Source organism: Ovis aries, chromosome 4 (assembly GCF_016772045.2).
Source record: "Ovis aries strain OAR_USU_Benz2616 breed Rambouillet chromosome 4, ARS-UI_Ramb_v3.0, whole genome shotgun sequence".
NCBI classification, from domain to species: domain Eukaryota; kingdom Metazoa; phylum Chordata; class Mammalia; order Artiodactyla; family Bovidae; genus Ovis; species Ovis aries.
In genome coordinates this window covers 113474893-113493522 of record NC_056057.1, presented here as the reverse complement: position 1 = coordinate 113493522, position 18630 = coordinate 113474893, and the positions used below count along the sequence as shown (strand labels likewise).

Sequence of the window (18630 nt, the reverse complement as noted above, 5' to 3'; positions counted from 1 at the left end):
TGATTTGATCCCGTGGACAGAGGAGCCTGGCGGGATACAGCCCATGGGGTTGCCAAGACTCGGACCCGACTGAGCAACGCACACACACATACACACACATTTTTCATTTACTGAAATAGTACTGTGTTACAGAGCTCATTCAATTTCTTACATTTCCCATCAGCACCAAGTACTTAAGATGGACCCACACGGCTATGTGGACACCTAAGCCAACACTCCTGTCTCCCCAAGACTCCTCGTGTACCACGGCACTTCACCTGCCCTCCCTATCGCCCACCTCCCACGACTCAGACACTTGGCCTGTCTGCAGCCCTCGACCACCACAGATACTGGTGAGTATCCCCTGCGTGCCCTCCTCTCTGCTGCCCAGGTTTAAGGAAGGTGCAGGCCAGGCTATGCCACTAGGCCTTCACCCTGGCTGTAGGAGGGAATTCTCGACAAATGGAGAAAGACATCAAACAGGAGCACTTCTTTTTTTTTTGCCAGTAGCAAGTTTTATTCTAGGCCAACTGCAAATCATCAAAGGGGACACTCACACAGGACCCAGGAGCCTGCTCCCACCTCCCCCACACAACAGGGGGCGGGCATCCAACACCCCTAAGGGACACGGTGCTTTTTCTCCATCTTCTCAGGAAGTCAGGCCCAGAACAACTGTGGAGTGTGTGTGATCTGAACAACCTCAACAAACAACTGGTGTAACTTGGACCAACTCAAGGGACCACTGCATGGGAACAAGCTGAACCACCGAAGTGAAAACGGAGCTCTCCACCCCGGGAGGCTGTGGAACCACAGCGGGGACGGACTGGAAGGGCAGGGAGGAGCCGCCCGTGCAGGAGCAGCCATACCCCAGCTCCTTTCCTGGACCCTTCACACCCAGCAGGGGCTCTGGGGGCTCCCTCACCACGCTGTCCCTTGTGGTTGATTAGGCCCCCTGGAGAGCCCAGGACCCCCACGACAGGGTGCTCAGCACTGCGTCCCGGCCTCTGGCTTGACTGAACCTGAGTGGGCTGAGCGAGCCTATGAGTGACTCCCTCCTGGAGGGCAAGCCAGGTCCCTGTTAGGAACAACTTCTACGACTCTGAAAATTTAAAGAGCGCCAGGCTTTCTTCATAAACTAAAATCTAATCCCCCCAACCCTCCCCCAAAAAAGGTTCTTCAGAGCAGGGTAAGCAGTTCCCTTTAATTACCTCCTCCACTTGTCAGGAATCAGACCACGGAAGAGGAGGACCCACGGGGCTGTGCTCCCACATGCCTGCTCACTCCTCTGGTCCGACTCAATCCCTGGGAAGACCCAGAGGCTGGGAGAGGTCACTAGCCCGGCAGGGTCAGACAGCCACCCCCAGCCTGAGACTTTTGGCTCCAACGGGAAAACCAGAGACAGCAGGAGAGGCCTGGCCCAGGCTCCCTGCCTCCCCTGGATTTCAGGACAGCCTCTGGGCTCGGCCTGGCGCCCGGTCACAAAAGCAAACCAAAGAGAGCCCCCTCAGGAAGAAGTCAGTGCCCGACTCTGCAGTGTCTTTTGGGGGACAGTGCCAGCTCCCCCCACCCCCCCTCCACTGGGTGAGGGGCTGGCACCCCTAGAGCAGGCCGCCGGGCCTGGCGGGCTGCAGGGCTGGCCCGCCCCGCTCCCGCTGGTGGATCTTCTGGTGCTGCAGCAGGTGCTGCTTCTGCACAAAGCTCTTCTCGCACTCGGGGCAGCTGTAGGGCCGCTCGCCCGTGTGGATGCGCTGGTGCCGCACCAGGTCCGATGGGTGGCTGAAGTTCTTGCCGCAGTAACCGCAGAGGAGGGAGCCCCGGCTCCTCTTCCAGGGGATGTGGCCGGGCAGGGCGACCAGGCTGTTGGGTGAGAACCGCTCCTGGGCCGGGCGGCCGGCCCGGGCGGCGGCCTGCAGGTGGCAGCGCTGGTGGGTCAGCAGACTCATCCGGCAGCGGAAGCTCGTCGCGCACGCGTCGCACTGGAGCGGCTGCGCCTTCCGGGCCAGCGGCTTAAGCTGGGGCCGGGGCCGGGGGCTCGCCTCTGGCTCCGAGGGCGTCCGCGGGTGTGGGGTCTCGCACTCGGGACATCCGCAGGGCCCAGCGCTGTCCCTTCTCAGCTGCAGGCCTTGCCCACATTCCCGACCCGGCTGCAGCTGCTTGTGACACTTGCGCTTCGGGGTGCAGCCCAGAGTTCTGCCGCTGCCAGGGTCTCTCCCATCCTCGGTGGGCTCCTGCAGACGAGTGTCCCCAGGACCTGACTCCAAGAGGATGGAACTGCCCTGCCCATCCCAGAGCTCAGCCTGCTCCGGGCTCCGGAGAGCCTGCTCGTCGGCAAAGCCCAAGCACTTTCCGGGAAGGTCCGCGGAGCTGTCCTGCGTGTACCGCGTCTCCTGCTTGGCCACGACCTCCTCGGCTGCCGAGAGAAAGAGCCACAAAAGAGAGCACAGTCTAGGTTGTCTCAGAGCTAAACGCGCCTTGGCCAGCTTCAGAAGGGCTCAAATCAGAGTACCCCAGGACCAAGGGAACCGGGACAGTCTAAAAGAGGAGACTGAGCGGCTTGCAAGGCCTGAAAAACTAGACTGTGCTCAGGGAGAGACGTGCTGGCTGGACTCTGAACACGGTGTGCTTACAGGACACTGTCATATTCTCCAAGCTTGTCCACAGATCTGCTTTCAACCTCTGTAGAAAATGGCTAGATAAACACAGGTATAAGCTACTTTAAGTGTTAAGAGTGTTAAAATAATAAATGTGAATAATAAAACAAACACACACCTAAACCTGTACCTTAGAAATCCACACATCCAGCTCCGTTCTTCCTGCAGACTCTCCCCAGATGACCTGGTTCCCGGTGGCTTCTCCTGCCTCTTACCCAGCGAGCCTCACTCCTGCAGCTCTGACCCACCCTGCTCTCAGTCTCCGCCGGGTTCTGACTCCGGTCTATTAGGCACCCCACCCTACGGCACACGGAAAGGCGAGGCGGCCGCGAGTCTTAAGGACTCCCCGCAGTAGTGAAGGAGGTAAGAGCCACGTGTAAGAGGTGACCTGACGACAACCATAAAGGAGTTTAGAACAAACAACGCCGGACAAGGTGACTGCCGATCAGCACGGGGCAGTCTGGTGGTGGTAAAGCTCACAACAGGCTGCCGGGGACGGGACGGGGCTGGAATATTCTGGAGCCACTCACCTGGGTGGACACCACGAGACTCTTCCTCCTCCAAGTCACCCGGCATCTCTGCACCCAACTCCATTTCTCCTTCGGGCTGGCCAAGCACCTCTGGGTTGGAAAGGGCACAGTGTGAGCCCAGAAGACAGGACTGGTCATTTGCCAGGGAACAAGGCAACCGAGGTCAAGGAGCTGACAGTAAAACTTCAGAAGATTCACCGTCACTTTTCCCGAGCAGTTTCGGACAATTCAGAAAGTCATGGCCAATTCGAAGGAGCCACTCGGCTAACGGCTGCCTTCACGTTCCTTCTCAGGCGCTGGGGGCCAGGCCCCAGAGCTCCCTGCTTTCCTCCCCACACCACCCCCACCTCCCACGGTCGGGGGCTCCTTTCCGGGGCTCTAACTTCATCTGGGCCACAGCCCTGCAAGGCAAGGTCAGGACTGCTGTCCCCACTGGGACAGACAAGGCAACAGCCACCAGCACCAGTGACCCAGCCAAGGTCACAGACTCCTCTCTGACCATTTGCCCCTTCCCTCTCCCTCCCTCCGCTCCGGTCACAGCAGCCTTCTGGACAAGCCTCCATGGACCTCGGTTCTAAAGGAGTTTAGAACCAAACAAAATGCGTTTATTATTTTACCTATAAAGACGAACATCTATCAAAGCAGCACTTCTAATCAACACAGCATGAACTTTCAAACCACAGGACTGGCTGTAATTCCAGATAAATGCCAAGAAACACTGGTGAGTCCCTGCTGCCTGCCCATCCCAGGTAACAATGGACTTCTTGTCAAGCCGTCCTAAGTATTAAAAACAGCTTGAGGTATCCTAGCTGTGTTACACTCTAACGCATATGATGACATCTTATCTATTAGTATAAACACTATCAAGAACTGACTACATGAATACAAAACCTTCCCAAGAGTCTTCCTAAACCGAGGGCCTGAGATTCCCATTACTCAACGCGGCGGAGGCCAAGAGAGGACCCACAGCCACGAGAACCCCAGGTGTAGCCTGGGTCACAAGCGCCTCGGTCAGGAAGTGCAGGATGTCTGAGGGCGAGGTCTAGGGAAGAAACCGATACCTACTCAGAGAGGCCAGAGCCTCATAGTTGCTCTTCATCACGCTGGCGTAGAGCTCCTTCTGCCAGTCCTCCAGGTTCTCCCACTCCTGTTCCGAAAAGCAGATGCCGTCATTTTCAAGTGACCTGGACACCTGGAGTCACAAATGTTACACAGTGAGGGCCTCCGATCAAAGATACAAAGGAAAAGCCAGCCCCTGAGAATCGGGCTTACCTTGGGGGCCTCGCCCTTGCTGCCCGGGGGCAGCCGCAGGACCCAGAAGTTCCTGTTCCTCAGCAGGTTCTCCACGTTCTCCAGCCGCCTCTGCAGCAGCCCGTACTCCTGCAGCAGGGTCCCCAGCACGGCCCACTTGCCCTCCAGCTGGTTCCCGAACTCCACGGCCGTCTTCTCGCAGTCGGCCAGCTTCTTCTCGGCTGTTCCCGTCCGCCCCTCCAGAGTCAGCAGGCGGGCGGCCTGGGACTCCACCTTCTTCTCCACAGCCTGGATGGCGGCCACCACAGTCCAGAGCGAGATCTCTGTGGTCTCCAGGTAGGGGCTTTTCTCCAGTGCTTGCAGGGGTGGCGTGGAAGAAGTCAGAGGGCTGGAGCAGTGTTTCCTCCTGTGCTGAAGAACCAGGTGCAGGGTCAGGCGGTCAGCGTCTCTTCCAAACAACAGGTTAGAAACACACAAGGGGTCCAGGAACGCTACAGCACCCCGTTTTTACATTTTTTTTTAGTTTAAAAAGCACGTGCCTTTATATTCTGATACTTCAAATTACACGTATATGCCGTAACAAGAAAAAACTAGCATGTATGTAAAATATCACCATCCAGAAATAGGCTGTTGGGATCTTGGTAGGTTTCCTACAAGGTTCCCCCCGCCCCCCATCTTCTAACTTATTTTATACTTCAACAAAGCTGCCATCGTGTTGTAAGTGTCTTGTTGCCTGCGTTTCACAGCCAGCCTCTTCAGTACGCCTTTCCAGTGTCAGTATTCATGTCTTTAAGCCATTTTTTTTCTATTTGATATTATAGAGTCTGTGTGATACTCTGCTACGATAAATGATGTGATTTCCATCCACTCTCACCTCCACATTCCTGCCAGACTTCACAGTGGATCACGTCAGCCCTGCAGGTGGCTCCCCACAATCAAGACAAAATTCCTTAGCAGCACCTACAAGACTCACCACATCCACCTTTGCACCTTACCAACCAGGAGAGTGAAAACTGAGTCCTTCGGAAACATCTACTTAAATGACCGGACTGAGTCCTCTGGCACTGTCCCGAGGCTTCACGTTTTTAGGGTCTGTCCCTGACAGCGGCTGAAGCTCAGAGCTAATAAAACCAGCACCTGGGAAGTGTTCTGAGCTGTCCTCTTGCCCACACTGTGTTCATGGCAGTCTTAAACCCCAAAGCTTCATATTCTATTATATGGCACACACTTTATTCAAGGCTGCTTCTCTAACTATAATGAGGACATGGAGAACAAGACATTGGAAGGAAATAGCTTTAGAAGAACTGCCAGGGCCTGAGCTTATGGTCTAGAGAAAGAGGGGATGAGATGAGGCCAACCAATGGCACAGAACTGAACACTTAAATTTGGCCGTGACCTACTCCAGGTAACCAACTCAGTTTGTTACTGAGCTATTTAAGCCAAAGGCTTAAATATCCCGCTTAAAAAACATGTAAAGAAGTTTAATGTAAACGAAAAATACAAATGAAACCAAAAAATTCAATTACTGGATAAATTCACTTCCCCACACATTCTGTTCTTAAGTCTCTAGTTTTTCAGCATCTCTTTCCCTTCTGTGGCCCTGCACTGTGTTACTTGCTAGCACTGTTTTCCAAACAGGAAGGTGGGTTGGGATCTGAGCAGAGAAATAACATCCCTCCTCTCCCATGTCCTCAAAGGCTAAGAAGAGCAGGCAAGCCAAGCTTCCTCTTTTCTTTTGTTTAAAATTATCATGACAGAAACAATTTGAATATCCATCAACTGGTGAACGGATAAACAAGCCAACGGCGGTCCACTCGTTCGTTATGGGTTGAATTATGTCCCCCAAAAGGACAGGAGGAAGTCCTAACCCCCCACCTCACAATGTGATCTGACTTGGAGATAGTCTCACCGCCTATCAAGTTAAAATGAGGTCAGGAGGGTGGGCTCTAATCCAGAGTGACTGGCGCCCTAAGAATGGGGGAGAAATGAGGGAAGGCACACAGGAGCAGGCGAACACGCAGCTCTGGAGGCAGAGGAGTTACGCTGCCACCAGCCAAGGGGCGCCACCAGAAACCAGGGGAGAGCAGGGGTCAGACGCTGCCCCACGGCCCTCGCAAAGAGCCAACCCTGCGGGCCCCTGGATTGCAGACTTCTAGCCTCCAGAGCTGAGAGACAATCAATTTGTTGGTTAGGCCACCTAGCTGGCTGGCCTTTGTAACAGCAGGCCTAGGAAAGATACACCTTATATCAGAATGGTTCGTGTTAGTCACTCAGCGTGTCCGACTCTTTGCAACCCCGCGGACTGTAGCCTACCAGGCTTCTCTGTCCATAGCATTCTGCAGGCAAGAATACTGGAGCAGGCTGCCATTTCCTTCTCCACCTTATATCAGAATCCTCCTCAGCAATTAAAAAGGGACAAATTACTGATGCCTGTAACAACATGGATGAATCTCAAAATCACAAACGTGAACGAAACCAGACACAAAATGCTACATACTGCATTCACTTACATGACATTCAGGAGAAGGCAAAACTACAGACACCAAAGAGACCAGCAGTTGCCAGGGGCTGGGACTGCTGCTGCTGCTGCTAAGTCGCTTCAGTCATGTCCGACTCTGTGTGACCCCACAGATGGCAGCCCACCAGGCTCCCCCGTCCCTGGGATTCTCCAGGCAAGAACACTGGAGTGGGTTGCCATTTCCTTCTCCAATGCATGAAAGTGAAAAGTGAAAGTGAAGACGCTCAGTCGTGTCCAACTCTTCGTGACCCCATGGACTGCAGCCTACCAGGCTCCTCCACCCATGGGATTCTCCAGGCAAGAGTACTGGAGTGGAGGAAATTAATTTCTTAGGGGGTACTTTTGGGGATGATGACAATATCCTATAACTTGGTAATATGATGGCTACACATTTTTCAAAACTCACTGAACTACAGTTATGCTTAAGGAGTGAATTTTACTGTATGTAAATTATGTCTCAGTAAATAGGACACAGAGTATCAAGGAAGGAGAAAATGTTAGCTATCATAAAAGATACCATAAACGGAGTCTAGAAACAAACAGGAAGAGAATATTTGTAAACAGGATATGAATCGGGAAGAAAAGATAAATAACCCAAACATAAAACTGCAGACTATAAATAATTTGCAAAAGTGGAAATGTAGGCGGTCAGTAAGCAAATGCAAAGACAACCATATTAGCAGTCAGGAACGCAGATACAACCAAGTGAAATCACTTTTCATCGACCTGGTTGAGAAATATGAAAGAGAGGGGAAGGGAACAACAAGGAGAGCTGACTATGAAGTGGTAAATCTGGTACCTTCGTAACATTCCTGGAACAAACTTTGAGGGAAGAAAATATCCAAAAGGTCCTTAAAAACCCTCTCACCTAGTGACACCACTAAAGGACTCTTCAAAAATAAACATTACTATTCATCGACATACACACGAAGATGACTGATTACTGGCAACATTCTTCGGAAGAGCCAAAACCTGGAAATAATCTCGATGTCTTTTTTTTGTCTGCACCAAGTGGCTTACAGGATAGTTCCCCGATCACGGATTGAACCTGGGCCACAGTAGTGACCAGCTCTCCACGTGGCTCAGTGGGTAAAGAATCTACCTGTCAGTGCAGGAGATGCAAGAAACGCAGGTTCGATTCCTGGGTCGGAAAGATCCCTTGAAATAGGAACTGGCAACTCATTCAAGTATTCTTGCCTGGAGAATTCCATGAACAGAGGAGCCTGGCAGGCTACAGTCCACAGAGTCGCAAAGAGTCCAGACACGACGCAAGTGACGAGGGACACGGTGACGGTGCCAAGTCCTAACCGCTGGACCACAAGGGACTCCCTCTAGATGTCTATTAAGAAGAGGATGGTTACATAAACTGTGGCACAAAGATGGTGTTACACAACTGTTAAAAAGAATGAGTGAGACCTACATGAATGACCTGGAAGAATGCTCATCATACACTGATAGGATAAAAGCCAACTCTGAGGGAAATACATTTATTACGACTTCATTTTCCTAAAGAAGAGACAAGATAAGTGTTTATGTTTCTTTTAGCACACAGGAAGGTGTGGGAAGACATTCACCAAACTACACTAACACAAGTCAGCCTCAGGATGCGAGAGGGATTTTAATCTTTGATTATAAACTATTGCTTGTTTGACTTTTTCACTAAATACATACTTCTCTATAATTTTTTCCTTAGATTTCATACATAAGAATACTCCTGATGGAAACGAGAAATCTTTAAAAAAGTACACTTACACGCACATATTTCTGGATTTTCTGGGACAGTCCTGCTTGCAAATTGTATCTTGCTGTCAGATCATGTATCATACACCGGGCCTGCAGCTATGGTCTGAAACCCACAGTCACTACCCATGAGACACAGTTCCTGCTCTTAGGAAACCTACACGCTGCTTGAGTAAAACACTAAGCAAGACTCTAAAGTGATGCGTGACACAGCTGGCCTAGATGGTATTGAAGGCTGCTTCTAGCGCTGAGACAGGCGACTGAATAGGTAAAAAACATTTACATGATACAGAAAATTATATAAAGTAGTGACAACAAATCTCTGTGTAACCAGCATTCAGGTAAAAAAGCTATTTAATTAAACACATATGTGTACACACACACTGAGAATACCTTGGCGATACCGTGGGTTCAGTTCCAAACCACCACAATAAAGCAGGTATGACAAGTCAAATGAATTTTCTGATTTTCTAGTACATATGAGAAGGTATGTTTACACTATTCTGTAATCTAATGTAATAGTGTTATGTCTAAAAAACAGTATATACCTTAATTAAAAAGTAGGTTATTGATAAAAAATGCTAACCACCATCTGAGCCTCCAGGGAGCTGGAATCTTTCTGCAGTATTAACATCAAAGATCATTGATCACCATAACAAATGTAATAACAATGAAAAAGTTTAAAATATTTTGAGAATCACCAAAACGTGACACAGAGATAGGAGGTGAGCAAATATGTTGGAAAACTGGCAGATGACAGACTTGCTTGACAGAGAGTTGCCAGAAACTTCAACTGCTAAGAAACACCGTCAAGTGCAGTAAAGCAAAGCACAACACGGCAGGGTACGCACGCACGCATATGTGCGATCTGTATATCAGCTTTACAGTCCTTCGTGCAACTCTCTGAAGTAACTACTATCCCAAATTTGTTTTTTTACTATTAACTGCCCTTTTTCATTTTTTTTTTTACCATATTTGTTTCCAAAAAATATATTCTTCTAATTTTCCATGTTTTAGGATTTTACATAAACAAGTTACTCTTCTGCAACTCCAGGAACAACTTGGCATTGCAGGTGGCGTTGATTCATTTTCACTGCCGTATAATATTCTACCACGTGACTTCACCACAATTTACTTTTCCATCCCACTACTGATGTTTCCTCATCTTTGTCACTACAAACAGTACTATGATGAATAGAACTGTGCCTGGCTTCTAGTGGAGATGGGCAAGTTTCCCAAGGGCATAGTGCTAGGAAGGGAATTATTGGCTCATAGGGTGTATACACATCCTGAACGTAAACAGATAATGCCAAATGGTTTCCAAAGTAGTTGTACCAATTTCACTCCCATCAGAAGTCTCTAAGTATTCTGGCTGTTGCACAATATCAGAAACATTTGTTACTGTCAAACTAACATTTGTGTCCCTCTAGCAAACTGGAAGTGATAGTTGCTCAGCTGTGTCTGACTCTTTGCGACCCCATGGACTGTAGCCCCCAGGCTCCTCTGTCGATGGAATTCTCCAGGCAAGAATACTGGAGGGGGAAGCCGTTTCTTTCTCCAGGCGACCTTCAGGACCCAGGGATCGAACCTAGGTCTCTTGCACTGCAGGCAGATTCTTTACCTTCTGAGACACCAGGGAAACCCTTGTGCATGTCCCTCTATAGATCTGAAATGACATCTCTTTATGGTTTTCATCTTCGTATTTGTTATTACTAGCAAGGGACAGGCATCTTTCCTTAATGTTTACTGGCCATTCAAATTTCCCCTTCACTGCTGAAGTCTTTAGTCCATTTATCTTTTGGGTTATCTGACTTCTCTAAGTATTTAAGAGGTTGTCTGATACAATTTGTAGATTCTGTATGCTAATCTATCAGTTATATGTATTACAAATCACTTCCCTTATTCGTGCCTCATTTTAAAATTCTCTTTATTACTGTTCAATATAAAGTTTTAATGTAGGTGAGTTTATCAGTATTAATTCTCTTCTGGTTTGAACTTTCATGTCAGGTGTGCAAAAAACATCTGTACCACACGATACTGTCTTCTAAACACTTGATAGTTTTGACTTTCATATTTACGTATTTATCTCAACCAGAATTGAGACAGTATTGTGTACAGTGCAAGCCTCAACTTTCACATGGGAATTCAACAGATCTAATACTATATACTGAAAAACCCATCATTTACCTGTTACCTCTGTCATAAATCAAGTTTTCATACATGAAATCAGTCTGTCTCTGGCATCTCTCTTCTGTTCTATGGGTCAATTTTCTACTGCTTTACCAAAATTACCATCTTAATGACACAGCTTTTTGATAATTATTGGTACCTGGTACAAGTCCTCCTACTTATTTCACAGGAGTATCGTGATTATTTTTGGCCTGGTCATAGTCTACAAGTTTGAAAGGTTTCACAAAAAAATATCTTTAGAGATTTTGTCTGGCACTGCATCAAATTCATAGATAAATCTGAGAAATGACATCTTTAGAATAAAAATGTTTCAATCCACTCACACTACCTACTCCTTTTCTAACATTTTAAATATCTTTTGCTATTTAAACATATTCCATAGGTATCTGTTCCAATCATCAATTGCTATATTATAAATAATTCTAAAACATAGTGGCTTAAGACAACAACATGTATTTTGCTCACAAATCTGCAACTAGAGGAGGCTTTGTCAAGGACAGTTTGGTCTACCGCACTCCAGGTCAAGTGGAGCACATTATGGGCACGTGCTAGAATCACCTGAAGAATCCCAAGCCACATGGACAGGGATGATCTTGGTGGTAATGGTCATGTTCTGTTCAACAGCTCTGCCTAAGGTCCCAGTCTGCAGTCAGCATCAACCACTAGAACACACTTGCATTTCTAATAGGGCATTTTTGCCTTCTCTCTTTTTTCTTCATTAATCTCTCTAAACACTGAAATTATATATTGATAGCTATGTGGATACAAAATTATTATCTTCATGCTGCACAATATAACTGAAGGAAAGTTACACAGCTCAAAATAGCCTGGAGTTAAAACTCCCCTCTGGGTCCTCCCCACCATCTATGCAAAAAAAAAAGAATTCTCTCACTGGAAGAAAAAAAATGGACATTAAGGTTGATTATGCCCAGCTCCCAGCTGGTCCAGCCTCTGGCCGATAGCCAGAATTCCTTGCCCCAGCTGTTTAAGAGCTAACTACTCCAAACAACCTTGGAAAAGAACAGGCCTTCTCAAGGCAGCAGATTTCCACATATATGCCTATATATACTTACTCTTTTCTTGGGTAAGTGCAGCAGCTCACTGGTCTGACTGCTGCCCCTTCTCCCCTCATTAAAGGTGACCTGTTCCTGTAATATGCTGGTCTCATTCTCTTTCCAAACCTCACCTTCTCTTAACTCCCTTACCCTACAATAACAGCCACCAGAAACATGCGGATGCTAAAATTTAATTAAACTTAATTAAAAACTGAGTTCTTCAGTTCCTCAGCTATTGAGCTACATTGCAAGTGCCTGACAGCCACATGTACCTTGTTCCTACTCTACTGAACAGGGCACAGAATATTTCCATCATCTCAGAAAGCTCTACTGAATGCACTACACCCTTACTAGTTTTTTATTCATAAAATACTAAGGTTATGTTAAAATTTCTACTATGACAGTGAATTTTCCTTGTAGTTCTATCAATTTTTGTTCAATATATTTTGAGGCTATATAATTAGATGCACATAAGATTAGAAACATTCTATCAGTATGGTAATTAAGTCTTTTACCATAATAAAAGCAGTAGTAGCCCTTTATCTCTAGCAATATTAATACAGTTAAGCCAACTTTCCTTTTTAAAAAAATACTGCTTATTATTTTATTTTAGGCTGCGCCGGGTCTTTGTCGCTGTGCATGGGATTTCTCTAGCTGCAGCAAGTGGGGGCTTCTCTTGGTGTGGAGCACTAGCTCCAGGAGCTGCAGCTCAAGGGCTCAATGGCTGTGGCACATGAGCTCAGCTGCTCCACGGCATGTGGGACCTGCCCGGACTGGGGCTGACCCCGTGTCCCCTGCACTGGTAAGTGGATTTTTAACCACTGAACCACCAAGGAAGTCCCCAATTTTCCCATGATCAGTATTAGCCTGGTACATGTTTTCATATCCTTTTATAGTCAACTGTTTCTATAGCTTTATCTTTTAGCTGTATCTCTTATAAACCACTTGCTAAACTTTAACCCAGATGGGGAGATCAATCTCTGCCTCTTAACTAAAACACTTAGTCCATTTCCATTTATTGTAATTGTTGGTCTATTTTTATTTATTTTTACCTTATTGTGCTATTTATCCCATCCCATTTCTTGCCTTCTTTTAGACTGATTTTTTTTCTTATTCTATTATTCCCCCTTTTGAATTTTAACTTATATAGCCAATGTCTAGTCTTTTAGCAACCATCCTAGAAACTGCTTACAAAGACTTCAAACATCTGAATTTTGATCATCTCTTCCTAACGTTGGAGAGGGCAATGACAACCCACTCTAGTACTCTTGCCTGGAAAATTCCATGGACAGAGGAGCCTGGTAGGCTTCAGTCCATGGGGTCTCAAAGAGTCCACTGAGCGACTTCACTTTCACTTTTCACTTTCCTGCACTGGAGAAGGAAATGGCAACCCACTCCAGTGTTCTTGCCTGGAGAATCCCAGGGACGGGGGAGTCTGGTGAGCTGCCGTCCATGGGGTCACACAGAGTCGTCTATGGGGTCACACAGAGTCGGACTGAAGTGACGCAGCAGCAGCAGCAGCAGCAGCAGCTTCCTACTGTTTATATCGATGCTGCCATGCATTTACTCTATCTTTGTTTTTAACCCACAAGAGAGTATTACTCTTTCATTCAGACAATAGTTGTTTAGATTTACCCATTTTAATGGATCATCATATTTTCTTATATTATCACTTTCCACTTAGGATAAGTTTCCTTGTACCTTAAGTACATTCTTTAGAATTCCTTTAATGAGTATACTAGTAACAAATTGTCAGTTCTGTCTGAAAACATTTTACCATTTTTTTAAAAGACACTTTTGAGAAGTATAAATATGGGACTACATAGTTATTTTCTTTTAGCCTTTCCACGATGCTAGTCTACTGCTGGTTGGCTTCCAGAGTTGCCGAGATGAACCTCATCAGTCTTAAGAATGGTTCATTTGAAGCCAATCTTTTTAAAGAACTGTCTCTGCATTGTATTCTGTACCTTCACTATCGTGTGTCTAGGTAGAGATTTCTTTATGTTTATCCTGATTGGGATCTACTGGGCTTCTAAGTATTTGTATTTGCACCAGTCCTATGATATCCTCAGCCATTAACCACTCATCAAACATGGCCTCCAGTGCAAACTGAGTGTGTTTCCTATTGGAATTCCAATAGGTTTTTCTTCTGAAATTGCAACCTCTGAAATCTCTGAATGACTAATTTTTTGTCCATTCATTTTACTGGCTTTTTCTCAGAGTTTTTCATTACTTTTTGCATAGCTTTTATTGGGAATTCATTTTTTCTTAGATTTTATCTATGAGAATTATTTGAAGTCTGAGCTAAGTGTTGAATACTTCAGAGATTTGAGGTCATATGAATTCAGGCAATAAGCCCACTGGAGAGTCAACATGAATTCTCAAGGGGCACCTTGTACCCATCTCTCGGCACCAAGGTTTGTCATGATTTTCTCTGCAATCACTCCCTAGAGGTGGGAGCTTACTTCCAGTTCACCCTTAAGGTTGCCCTTTGAAGTTTCAATGTTATGAGACTGGAGTTGAAGGCGTCTGAGACTTCCCATCTTAGGCTCTGAGTTTTGCCTATTTTCCAATGTCCCTTGAGGTTATAAACACTACCAGTGAATGTTCAGTAAATGTCCTCAAAGTTGGCTTCAGAAATCCTTATTATCTCTGAAGAGCTTGCTCTTTCACTTAGTCTTTGGGCTCTTTCATATGTTCTACTAACTACATTTCAAATATATTTGTTCCCTCACCTCAGGATTTTTCGTTGTTTTCATCAGGGCACCCTTTGGCCATACTGGCCAAACAAGAGTTACAGAATCTTATCTGAAGACGAGAAACGAAATATGCTTGAGAACAATTTAAATATGTTCTGCATTGATAGATCCATAAATTAATTAAAGCATACTTGGGGATTTTGGAGGACAAGACTTCCTTTTAACAAGATCTGTTGAAGACATGTAGGAAACTGCACTGACCAGTTAGGAAGAGGTATTCTGGAAGTTAGTAATGTATCCTCCAGCCCAACTTTAGTATTATAACATGGTCTGAGAAAAAAGGCAAGTCTTTGACTAGATCACCTTAGCTTAAAGGAATCAAATAAGGTAAATATAGTGATATCATGAACATTTGTGTCTTGTTGTCATAATTCATTGAAAACACACACTGTATTAAGTCTCCCAATCCTTCCCCTCAGTTCTTACCAACTTCCCACAAGAATCAAATACAAGGCACCCAGCTCACGGTCAAATTTTCACAACAGGATCTCCATAGCCCTCTCACATGATTCTGAAAGTGTCTTTAGATCAAGAAATGCTGCCCTGAAGACCAACTGAACTCCACCTGCCCTTTCTACAGCAAATCCTCTCATATCATCAAAGTAACCAACACTTCGTAATAATAAAGACTGTCAGAGCTGCCAAGAACCTTGTGTGATGCAAACTCAGTCGCTTCAGTCCTGTTCTAGTCTTTGTGACCTTATAGACTACAGCCCGCCAATATCCTCTGTCCATGGGATTCTCCAGGCAGAACACTGGAGTGGGTTGCCAAGGCCTCCTCCAGGGGATCTTCCCGACCCAGAGATAGAACCTGGGTCTTCTGCATTGCAGGCGGATTCTTTACTGTCTGAGCCACCATATCATCTAGTAACTAGCCAAACACTCAATTTACAGCTAAGGAAACAGAAGCTTACAGTGAACACAGTTACCTAAAATCACTAGACTGGATAGCTGAAAGCTGAGTTACGGGCTAAAACCCGGTTTCCCGACTCCGTGCCCAAGCTTCACGTCTTGCCATTCCCTGAATGGGAACATGTGGGAGAGGAGACGGAAAGATCGACAGCTTCCCAGACAAAAAGCCAGCAACTTACACAGTGAGGGTAACGCCTGCCCCCCAGGGAGAGAAAGCCCTGCCTTAACTTCAACCAGCGCGGCTGCAAACCAGTGCAGAGTCTGCAGCAGGAGAGAGCACGGCAAAAGGAACGAGGGCTGCCCCATCAGGCCGAGAACGAGCTGGTCACAGAGAAGCAGAGTCCTGGGGTCCCGGAACACGGGGTAAGTTCGCTGGCAATGACAGGGACTCAGGGTTTCCCATCCGCGCCTCCTCACCAGCCAAGAAACGGGCTCTCTTAGGGCGCGACGAAAACAGGTCGGGACGGTAGCAAATCCAAGAACATGAAACAAGCCTCGGCGAAGTTTCTCAGGAAGACGCCGGGGATACGGCCGACGCGGAGGGAACCTTCCGCGAGAGGGCAGGGCGCTGGGGTCCTCGGGGGAAGGTCAGCGTGGACCCGCGCCAGCCGCTGACTACCGACGCCCAGCCCCGCCGGGGCCGCACCTCGAAGCCCAGCCCCCGGCCAGGGGCTCCCCCACCCCCAACGCGCCCCCGGGCCCGCACGAGAAGGAATCTTACCCGAGCAGGTGCCAGCTCCGCCATGGCTGCCACCTGGGGCCCGTCTAATACGCCTCGGGTTGCGTGCGGGGTTTCCTGGGGGGCCCGCCAGCACCTCCCGGCAGCCGCCCCCAGCGCCGTGTTGATGCAAGGTGCATTGTGGGAGTCCGGCCCTCCCGGGCCAAGACGGGCACCACCCGCCGATCCTCGCCGCGCGGGGTTTCCCCTGGCGCCTCCGTGCGGCAGGAGGGTGAACAACACCTCGGCCTTCAGCCCGAGAGGGACGGACGACAAGGACTTTCCAAGTCAAGGGCAGGTTGCAAATTTAAGACGAACCTCCTATAAGCACAGCTTCATTAATAAACCCTAAACAAGCAATTGTCTAAGTTTTTATCGTGATACGTTTACCACTCCTTATCAAACACTTAGTTCCATTTAAATTCATCTCTCAGTGGTTTGGAGGGCTTCCCTCGTGGCTCAGACGGTCAAGAATCTGCCTGCAATGCAGGAGACCCAAGTTTGATCTCTGGGTAGGGAAGATCCCCTGGAGAAGGGAACGACAACTCACTCCAGTATTTCTGCCTGGAGAATTCCATGGACAGAGGAGCCTGTTGGGATCGCAAAGAGTTGGACACGACTGAGCGACTAACAGGAACACAACGCGTAGACCTCTGTTTCTCCAGCACTCTGGTAGGTGCTTTGACGGATTGAAAAAATGTATAAAGCTCACGGGGGAGAATGAAAGAAGTGAAAGTGGAAGACGCTCAGTCGTGTCCAACTCTTTGCGACCCCATGGGCTATACAGTCCATGGAATTCTCCAGGCCAGAATACTGGAGTGGGTGGGTAGCCTTTCCCTTCTCCAGGGGATCTTCCCAACCCAGGGATCAAACCCAGGTCTCCCACATGGCAGGTGGATTCTTTACCAGCTGGCCACAAGGGAAACCCATGGCAGAAGAATAGATACATGCATACCTATGGCTGAGTCCCTTTACTGTCCACCTGAAACTATCACAGTATTATTATTGGCTATGAAAGTGAAAGTGAAGTCTCTCAGTTGTGTCCAGCTCTTTGCGACCCCATAGGCTGTAGCCTACCAGATTCCTCTGTCCATGGGATTTTCCAGGCACGAATACTGGAGTGGGTTGCCATTTCCTTCTCCAGGAGATCTTCTGACCCAGAGATTGAACCCGGGTCTCCCACATTGCAGGCAGACGCTTTACCACCTGAGTCACCAGGGAAGTCCATATTGTAGTATATATATTGTTGGCTATACTCCAATATAAAGTAAAATTTTTTTAAAAATGTAATACTCAGACATTTCTCTGAGGGAAGAAGCTGTAATCTGGTTGGGGAAAAGAGACACGCTCCCAAACCGCAAGCAGTTTTATTCAAAAATACACCTGTTACTTTGCTTTTTAGAAACCAGACACACATTTCTCATATCAACAGGGGGTCAGGTGCCCAGACCATCCCACTGAAGTCTATCAGTGAAAGTAATCATGCTTTGGAGAATCCAAGAGAGCCCATCCAGCCTACATGCCTCATGTTAAACCACGCATTCTGAGTTTTGGGTTGAAAAGCATGGCTGCTTTACCGTTTGAGCGTGTGACACACAGCACTAATACAGCGATGATTATGTGATTCATGCACATTGTCTCCATAGAGACAGGCGATGAATTTCCGTTTTGAATGATAGGCATGAAGCACTTTCCCTGAGAACTAAAATCTTAAGATCAACAGATCAATCTTAAGATCAATCTTAAGTCAGTTCATGTGACTGACTCCTTAGCGTGAGGGCTTAGTTCAGACTTCACCTGCTCTGAGAGACATTCCCTGACCACACTGTCCACAGCCCAACACCCTCCTCCATCCCAACACTCAGTGTTGTCACCTAATAACTTTTCAGGGCATTTCTCACTATCTGAAATAACCTCATTTTCCCATTAGTTTGCATAGTAATTATGCAAACTAATTACTATGCATAATGTAATTATACAGAGTGGGTAATCCATAACAGTGGATAAGTCCGCCACTGTTATCCTCCATTTCTTGCACACAGAAATGTTCATAAAGAGTTTTGGATGATTGAATGGTGAATCAAAAAATAGGGCTAGGACAAGTCAACTCCAAGAGAAGGCATGATGCCCAGGGCAACCAGATCCACAAGCAATTGAATCATTAACATACCTAAAGAAAACATGGGATGGGCTGAGAAAATTGGCTGAGATACGTCTCAAACCAACAAAAATTTACTGTCAGAAAAAAAAAGTATCAAGTTTGTGAAGGCAGACATATCAGGACATAGGATACCAAGATCATTAAATGGTTCATTACTGAATTCACG

At 47.1% G+C, this 18630-nt stretch overlaps 1 protein-coding gene across 2 annotated transcripts; it reads right to left on the bottom strand.

Moving 5' to 3' along the window:
• Positions 1-89: 89 nt before the first annotated feature.
• On the bottom strand, positions 90-16446 carry ZNF212 (zinc finger protein 212). 2 transcript variants are annotated; one of them, XM_027968918.3, is made up of 5 exons: positions 16307-16446; positions 4433-4822; positions 4226-4352; positions 3161-3250; positions 90-2389 (listed from the first exon to the last, which is right to left on the bottom strand). In XM_027968918.3, the coding sequence occupies exons 1-5, from the start codon at positions 16328-16330 to the stop codon at positions 1578-1580; spliced, it is 1443 nt and encodes a 480-aa protein (XP_027824719.1). In that variant the 5' UTR covers positions 16331-16446; the 3' UTR covers positions 90-1577. The 2 variants fall into 2 exon arrangements, with proteins under 2 accessions (XP_027824719.1, XP_042104916.1); XM_042248982.2 differs by having other exon boundaries at positions 4226-4307.
• Between the last annotated feature and the right edge of the window lie 2184 nt (positions 16447-18630).